Source organism: Phaethon lepturus, unplaced genomic scaffold (assembly GCF_000687285.1).
Source record: "Phaethon lepturus isolate BGI_N335 unplaced genomic scaffold, ASM68728v1 scaffold3321, whole genome shotgun sequence".
NCBI classification, from domain to species: Eukaryota; Metazoa; Chordata; class Aves; order Phaethontiformes; family Phaethontidae; genus Phaethon; species Phaethon lepturus.
The window spans coordinates 90,822-100,233 of NW_010516813.1; the positions used below are offsets into that span (position 1 = coordinate 90,822).

Sequence of the window (9,412 nt, forward strand, 5' to 3'; positions counted from 1 at the left end):
CTTCCCTTCCCCTCCCCCCTCACCCTTTCATTTTGCCTCTCCATTGATTTTTATTACCAGTGTTTCTCTGCTGTACCTAAATCTGTGTCAAAGCAGCCCCCTGCTCCCGTATGCAGATTTTATGTTTTATTATGTGAGAGATAAAACACAGTAATAATAAAACAAGAGAAGCGATGTCAGGGAGGTGTTGAGACACAGCTTTACGCTGCGCTTGCGCTGCACTATTATCGCTCCTGCATTTGAAAATGTAGCACTAACCTCCGTGAAAGAGACTGAAGCAGGGTGACTCATCCAGAATGCAAAGTCATATTCACATGTTCCTTGAACAGTGGCTGCAGCAATGTAAAACAAAAATTGCAGGGGTGTTTCTTTGATTTGGTACAGCTGTTACGCAGCGGTGACATGGAACGCCTAGATGTAATTTAAACCAAAACTTTTAGAAGGAAAAGTAACTCCCCTTGGTGGACTGGTGAGCATGATTCTGGCACTGTCCTGTTGGAAACGTCCAGTAAAAATCGGTGGGGATCAAATATTTATCATATCCCTAATGACTTTTTAAGCTTCTGTGGGATGTCTAGGTGATTTAAAAAAAACAACACTACTGAAAAACAAAAGAAAGTACTGAAAAAGAAAAGACAGTGATCATCCACTGCCAGAACACAGAGAGCAACCACCCTTTTACATCGCTGAGTGATGGGGTTGGGAGCAGAGTATCAGGTGGAGGCTGCACTTTGTACAGTAGGACTAAAATAGGTGCACGGTGAAGAGGCTTTGGCATGCGATGTTTTTTCTAGCCCCTGTTTTGCTTTCTTTTCAGGCTCATAGCTTCAATGAAATCTATAGTATTTTTATAACTGTTTTTTTGTCTACAGTGAAATAGTGTATCTAATATGGCAGAGCTTAATGGGTATTAAAATGTCCAAGGAATTCTTTTCTCCTATTTATTTTGCTGTGTCACTTAACAGAGAATATAAAGGGTCTCCTTGAGTTGTTTTTGCGGCATTAATAGGCTTGATGCGAGAGTGGTCCCTGAAATGTTTTGCATGCAAGCGCAAGTTTCTTCCATAATAGAGAAAATGTGCAGATTTTCTTCCTTTGTGGACTTCAGTTTGATTTTTGACACTTTGACCTGTCTTGGAGCCTGAATCCAAAATGCAATTTTTGTCCCACTTTTTTTTTTTTTAATAGTTCCTTCTAGGTGTGTTTATGTCTATAAATCACTATATCTAATTTCCTTTAACTGACACATTTGAAATGAAACTACTCTTTTTCTTTGGCTTCTACTGCAGTTTCTCCAAGCCAGGGGTGGTGCAGAAGAGCAACAGTGCATAGGAATGGCAAAGCTTCCCAGCTGGTCATGGAGCAGGACTGCTTCTGTGTTGCTGACTGCCTCAGATATAGGTCATTTAGCTGGGGGGGATGGCTAAGGCTTATGAAAACAGAGCCTCCACAGTTAGTTTCCTAAGTTCAGCCTGGTATGTCTTGTAAATACTGGATGTGGAAGACAGTACTTCAACTCATGGGTTCTTCAAACTGATTATTTTTCATTTTGATTCCTCCTTCAGATTGTCCTGGAGAACAGCAGTCGAGAAGACAAGCATGAGTGCCCATTTGGCCGAAGTAGCATTGAGCTGACAAAGATGCTGTGTGAAATACTGAAAGTAGGAGAGCTACGTAAGTTGACCTGTTTGACCTCTAAGAACCATGGAGTGAGTTCAGTGATACCTAAAGTTTATTTCAATGCAAGAACTTTCTTCTGAGAATCATTTCTCATTACGCTTACATAATTGAACACTGGCACTCAAAATTACTGTCTCTTTTTCTGTCTCTCTTATTAGTTTGTGGTCATACCAGGGATGAGGGTGGAGTAGGGGAAATGGGCACCCAGTCTTTGACTCTTTTCTATATGAAGCAGGGCAGCTGCATCATTTCTAGAGAGGTCAGTTCATTTCCCATTATATTTTGTGTAGGAGACTTCATCATCTTACCATTCCACAGGCTTCTCCATAGGCTGGTTTTATGAGTATCGTAGTCATTCTTTGTGGGATTACTCATCTAAACTGACACATCCCATTTTCTCTTGGATATCTAAAGCTCTATCTAAATACCAGATGATATATATAAAATTTACTATAACAGTGTGATATGAAAGATTGTATTTTAATGCAGAGTAAACAAGCTGTCTTTGGCTTCGATTACAGTCCCTTAACGAATTGTTAAATACTATCAAACAGAAAAGCATGTCTGGATCTTCATTAGTCTAGCGTGTTGGTGTTTATCAATATATATAAACTTCAGTTACCCATCAGTAATGTTTTGGATTCAGCTGCAGCCTGTTTTGGCAAGCACTAGCATGAGCTTCATTTTCTTGTTGCACAAGTAAGGGGCACAACTGAGATGCTGCGTTTCCTTCAGAGGCATTTTCTTTTTGAATTTTTTTCCTAATAAAGATTTTTCTTTTACCTTTACACCCAAGGCCACGAAATGTAATGAGAGAAGAGCAATGCAAAAGGCAGCAAGAAAGCCTATAGGTATCACTGGTTCTTGTTCCTACCAGCTCTGCAACAGACATCAAAAGCTCTGTTTTAAAAGTATGATTTGACTGTTAATACATCTAAAGCTTTTAAATGCAGTGTCTTCAGAGAATTTATTGACCAAAGGAAAAAATCTATCTCTGTGCAATGGGCCAAGAGAAAACCTGTGCATTGCTTGCAGCTTCCAAATCGACACTCAGTATTTGACAGACCCAGACAAATGATGTTTACTTTTGAGTGCTGTCCTAGGTAAACCAGAGTTATCAAGGAGGACATTCACTATGTCTATAAATAATCAGTTCAGCAACTATTTTAGGTGTATGGTAATGGTATGTGTTGTGTAAGGTTCAGACTGTAGTAGATATGTCTCCTTTAAAATGACCTTACTGCTGCGGTTGCAGTGTCTAATGCCAAATCATACTTGATAGGTCTGTCTGGATTTTTCTGATGGTAAATGTATGAGGGACATATCATCTCAAAAAAGCTGTAAGCCTATTTGAATTAAGTGGTAAAGATCAATTTTATTTTTACAAATGCACAGAAAAATATCTGAAATCCAAAGTACGGCTTTGTACATGGTGTTTTTGTGTATGTCCCATCACTCCATGGGGCTTGCACTGCGCTTTGCTGCTGAGAAAGGTGATTGACCTAGAGGTTACCCAGGTGTCTCAGATGTCTTCCTTACTGTGTCATAAAAGTAATTCAATAAATAAACCTCTTTTTTGCCACAGACATGTTTATTGTCCACATGCAGGATCTACTACTATGTGGATGATTTTCTATGTATGGTACTGGTTATTCCAGTTGCTTCTAACTTCTGCAGATAGCTCCTTTCATGTTTTAACTTTTTTGTATCTGGTCTTCTAAAGTGGGAACTTTCATTCTCTTATGAATAACATAAGAGAATTTGGGGTGGGGGCTCATTTACCATTTGAAGAAAATACGAAAGGAGAGCTATTTTTGCTATCTTAGCTTTAGAAAGAAAATTGTCTTTCTTGTTTGTTTTTTCGTTTTTTTTTGGTTAGTGGGTTTCGGCTTTTTTGGGTTAGAGTAGCTCTATGGTTTGGAATCATGGGGTTAGAAAGAAAACTGCAAGTTACTGGGATGCTAGGTGTGACGTTGTACAGAGAAGATGTGATGCTGAGAAGTGCACTGGTGCTTCTGTTGAAAGAAACCAGATGTAGCACAACTGACTTCCGTGAAGTCATGATAATCTACACCCACAGAGCATCTGTCTCTGGATGCGGCAATGAGATTGCGCTGTAGCCTTATATTCACAGGGGACAGAGCTAAGGTTACCGCTTACTCATCTTGACGATTCACCTGTTCACCAGTATGTTTCCGTAATGGTTTTGTTTATGTGGAATTCTTAATTGTCATTTAAAAAGGCTGTAATAAAATACATCTTTAAATTAAAGTACAGAAAACAGATTTCTTGAAAATGGCTGTGACAGATGTGCATCTTAAATGATCTGTGATCAGCTGTATATTTGGTTGAGAAGTGCAAACTAGAACTGACATCTTAGGAAAATGTACATTCAGGTTTATTCTTCACTTGAAAATAAATACTGTATTGCTGAATAGGATTGGACATCTTAAAAATCAGTAGTTACAGTTTAGTGCAAAGGTGTCCCTGGTAGTTTGTATGTGTTAGGTTTCAAAATATGTATTTAGGCTGCCAGTGTTTCTTTAGAAATTCAAAATTAGTCATTATTGCTTTGGAACATAGAACTTTTTTCTAACAGTTTCTGGATTGTATAATGTAAAAGCCACAATAAATTACCTTTTGCTCATGAAATATTCAGCAGTAGAAACTTTCTTAAAGTGCAGAGTAGATAAAAGCTGCTAGATTGTTCATTATTTATGAAGAGCACTTTAATGCTGATTATATTCCCCTTGCTCCACCATACTCAATACCTTCAGGCAACAAGAAGACATTTTACCATTTCCTTTTGGTCCTTTCAAGCATGCATTCATCCCAGCAAGAACTCACAGAAAAGTTCTAAAGGCATACCACCTCTCCTGCTTTTGTATTTCCCCTAATCCAGGTGATGGACTTCTTCATTCTTTGACTTTGGTTCCAAAATGTTCATGACTTGGAAATTAATCGCTTCTTCAGCAAAGCATTTAAGCATATGTTTAAATCTTGTGTAAGTAAAGGAAGCTCAAGTGACTTGAGCATATGGTAACTGCTTTACAGAGGTGGACTTGCAGAGTAGAGGAGCTAAAGCTTAAGAGAAAGGTTGGTGTAGTGTTTAAGTAACAGGGAAGTTAAAATGAAACACATCCATAAGCCTCTTCAATGAAATCTCTGAATCAGGAAAGAGTGGGATATTTGACTATAAATCTTTTAATCTTGTGCTACTGTTGCTGTTAAAAAGGCATTGAAGAGAATGGCTTTACTGAGTCCTTGCCAAGGCACTCATCTTGGCAAACACTATGGTAATTCTGATTTCTCCAGCCATAGCTTCCTTTGCGTATCTTGGCTAGCAAGCTGATTTTCTTCTTGTCCTCTGTGCCTTGGAGCTGACATCAGACAGTAACACTTACCCCAATGATCAGTCCTCCTCCTCCTCCTGTAGGGTAAGGCATTTTGGCACTCCACACCCCTGGTACACTGAGAAGTTTACAAAGAGCAGGGAAGATCAGGCTATTTGTATTTCCTCCTTAGCAGCTATGAAAGCGAAGGTAACTTCGATCTTCCCTCTTCTTCCTTCAAGTTTCAGTACATGACATATACGCTCAGGTAACCTGCGTAACAGACTCCTGGCTTTGCTAGGAGGCAGTAACATCACAGATAAATATAAAAATTAAAATCATGATCTAAAAGACCTTCCAGAACTGGAACTGGTGAATTTAGTGGGAAATTTTGAGTTTGCTAAAACCTAGTATTTGTCATAAAAAAGAATTTGAGCTCAGCATTTTGCATAAGTAGCCTTCATCCTCTCTGATCTGTGCCTACAGTGTACCTCTGCTTCGCAGCTGATGCTGTTCCTACCCTCAAAAGCCCTTCAAACTTTCATTCCTGGTAGAAAGTGATACTTGACGGCATTACCCGATTTATGCAGAACTGGTACAGCCTCCCAGGCTTGTTGTCTTATTTCCATACAGGTTCAACTGAAATTGTTTTGTGTTGAAGCTGTTGAGGAAGCTTGTAGCTGATAGATGAACAATGAATGTGCTGTGTGCACTGAGCAGAGACACCGGAGCTGCAGTCTAAAGGTGTTCATAAGCCAATATTGTTGTGTGCCTGAAGTTATTCTAGTTAAGGCATGTCAGACTTTGAGTATTTTTCAGTGTATTTTTGAGCAGGACACAGATGTTGTACTGCCAGTGTTCCCATGTGATTGTTTTGATGGGTGGTGCTTAGGGGCTTTTGCAAAAATCTGCACTCAAGCTTTACAACAGACCACAGGGGTATATGCCACATGTCAGATATATGCATTGTCCTAAAGCTTCTGTCAGATAAACAACTTCTTCACAGGGTTTTCTTGCTTTTCTATTGTGGGGAATTTAATTGTCATGGGGTGTTGTTAGATTTGATCAATCTTTTGGATTTTTTTTCCTTGAAAGAGAAGAGCTAAATGCTAATGTATTATAATGCCCTTGGTGCTGTTTGTACATGTTCTTGCTATAGATTTCTCATTGCAATTATTGCCCAGGCTGCAGAATTAAAGTGGTCTAGAAATTCTTATATTATTGTCCTTTTATCAAATAGAATGTGCTGGGCATTAGAAGGTATACAGTGATATTCATGGTTCTGCCCACTGAGATGAAGGTAATCAAATCTCATGCTTCAAGGAGTAAGCTGATTGCTGCAAGGGTCAGGAAGCTTTTTTTCATCTTTGCACAATTTTTCCTCTGCATTGCACAATCCATAGTGTGCAGTTTAGTTTATTTTCTGTTGGTCTTTCCCTGAAAGCATATTGGTTGCTGCAGGATCAGCATTCCAGACCTGAGGGCTCGCCTGGTTTGATTTTCCTTTTGCTACAGCAAATCCAATATTTTTATAACTGAATGTCATATTTTAAAAATTTTTCCCCTTGCTTGAAAGCTAATTGCCTTTTCACCCTTCTCTTCCTCCTCCTTCTCTTAAATTTAAACAGAATAAAGCCCCAGAAATAGTAAATAAAATTAGACAAAGGAATTTTTACTATTCCCACATTTCTTCTTGCAATTTCATTTTCTGGAGACTGAAGCATTGACTGAGTCAGGAGATGTTTGTTAAGAAGTTGAAAAACTTTTCTGGCCAAAACGATATTTAGTGAAAGGTAGCAATTTTCTCTTTCATCATGAACTTTCATCGTAGCTTTAGAATATAATAAAATAATTAAAAAGAAATTCTAACCTCCTTTGTCTTAGTTTTTTACTCCATTCACTCTCACATATCCACCTTTCTATCCTCTTGCCCAAACCCACCACCACATCAGCTAACTCCCAGTCACAGCAAAAATTAAGCAGATCTTGAGTGAAGGCTAGAAGATAAGCAACATTTGAAAATAATTTCAGTAGCAGTAAAGGGGCAAAAAATACCTGAAATAAACCATATTAATCTTGAGTTATAGGGATTCCTTTGGAAACATTACTAGCAAATTAGCCATTCCTGACTAAAGGAACATTAAATATGTTTGTCCTTCTTGATGAAAAGGTAATAACTTGCTGAGTAATCTGAACTGTACTTTTCTTTTGTGTGATAGCAGAATCTTACTTTATGAAACAGTCTTCTCTTCCTGTTTGCTGGCGCAGTCCTGCAGGAGAGACAGAATGAAACTTTAATTTTCTAGGGAGATACTAATTTCTTTGCAATTAACCTCTTCTTGTCCTAAAATGTCTCAATCTCTTCATGCTTATGGTAAACTGTGAAGTCTCTATGAAATGTCTACTCTAATCTATGACAATATGAGCAATGGAGCTGCAGCCACCTTTTGAGCAAGATGATTCATTTTTACCTCTGGGTGACAGTGAGACAGATTTTGGAACGATACTTTCTACATATGGTACTGTTGGCTTCAAAGTTGGTACAGTGTTGGCTTTTGGGCCAGTTAGCTAGACACCCTGATCTGTTTAGTATCCTCTTGCATTTTTTTTCCTGTTGTCTAGAGCTATATGTCTGGTCTTTGATCTCTTTGGAGCAGGGATCATAACTTCTTTTGTATGTGCGAAGTGCTTCACCTCTTATGTCTTGGGTGCAGGATTCTTTAGCTTCTTTAAAATTACATTTACTCAATTTTCAATATTATTAGTAATAACAAAATGCATTGTGTGTGAACTCAAAAACACTTAAGGGCAAGAAAGTGATGTGGATGTAAGGGATTTTTTTTTAGAAATTAATTAATGTATCCAAAAGACAACAGAGAGGTAACTTGGTTTAGCGTGAAGAGCTCTTTCATCTGGTAATGGAAGGGATAGAAAAAATCAAGACCTGGAAGTTAAAGACTCATAAATTCAAACTGGGAGTAAGGTATAGGCATTAGCTGTGAGGGTGCTGAACTAGGGAACCAGCAGAACATAAAGCTGAATAATGATGAGAGAACAAGAAAAAAATCTTGATGTTGATTTCCTGTGATTACTGGAAGCTATAGCTTTAGCAAATCTGATGGTGTGGTAGAATAACAACTGTAACTTTGTGGTTACTGGAACCCAATTCAAGGATTTTTAATTTTTTTTTTTTTTTAATAAGGCTACAGTGGACAATGTAGTAACTTAAAAGTCTGGGCAGATGTGACAGCAAACAAGAAGTATTAAAACATCTTGGATTATTGCCATAGGTTAAAATATTTTAGATTACTGCCATAGGAAAAAGTATGGATAAAATAAAATCTTAAAAATATCTCCCATTTTGAAAACTCTGCGTTTGTTCTGAGCATGGAGAACTTTGTTAGCTGTTCATTCTGTGTTTCATGGCACTTCTTGGTTTCCCAGGAAGATGTAAGTGAACACTGAAAAATACAACAAACTTCCCTCTTGCATGGTCAAGCATTGGAACAGGCTGCCCAAGGGTAGTGGTTGAGTCGCCATCCCCAGAGGCGTTCAAAAGACGTGTAGACGTGGTGCTTAGGGACATGGTTTAGTAGTGGACTTGGCAGCGTTAGGTTCATGGTTGGACTCAATGATCTTAACCTTTGCAATCTAAGTGATTCTGTGATTCTAATGGTGTCTGCCTTGAAGAAGGAAGCAATAGGCAAAATCTTGTAACAAAATTCAGGCTTTTAAAGTTAACTTGCAAACCTGCAGAAAGAAGGAGCTTCAGGCAGCTGAGATGTAGCCAAATGTTTGTTGCTTATCTGAAACAATTTCTGTACATTTTAGGGGTTGGCCATTGTTCAAGGATAGTTTAACGCTGAGCAGATTGAAATTAAGAGAAAAATCATCTTGGAATCCTTTCTGGACCTTCTTATTTCACTTTTGTGTTAACACTTTATAAATACAGATTTATTACAAGTAGCCAAAGTCTCTTGTGTTTTGCAGCAAGCTGTGCTTCAAACCTGAAGTTAGCCCTCATGGTTTCACAGCACTGCTGTGCGGCAGACTGGAAATTTTGCAGCTGCTCATTTTAAAAGAGGCATGTAAGAGTTGCTTAACGAATTGTACACAGAATTGAACGATGTATAAAAGCCCAATCTTGCTTTAAGGGCAACTTGCAGTGTATTTTAATGCTACTTTGTATATTCCAGAAATGTTTGTGTTGGCAAAGCTAAAGGATTTTCAAGGGGAGAAGTAAGACCTTGCAGGGGAAGAGGTGCACTTGAGGTTTTGGTATCTGGAAAAAGCAGAATGATTTTGGGGTTTGTATTGGGTTTGCATGCCAAGGTTTTGGTAGCAGGGTGCTGCAGGGGTGGCTTCTGTGAGAAGCTGCTAGAAGCTTCCCCTGTGTCCGA

General features: G+C 38.5%; 1 protein-coding gene across 1 annotated transcript in view; it reads left to right on the forward strand.

Annotated features, from left to right (window-relative positions):
- Positions 1 to 9,412, forward strand: part of ELMO1 (engulfment and cell motility 1) — a gene marked incomplete at its 5' end in the record, with an annotated part of 242,586 nt that overhangs the window by 88,107 nt on the left and 145,067 nt on the right. Inside the window, one exon of the mRNA XM_010296172.1 lies at positions 1,566 to 1,674. Within this exon, the coding sequence (XP_010294474.1) occupies positions 1,566 to 1,674 (109 nt within the window). The remainder of the gene's footprint in view (positions 1 to 1,565; positions 1,675 to 9,412) is intronic.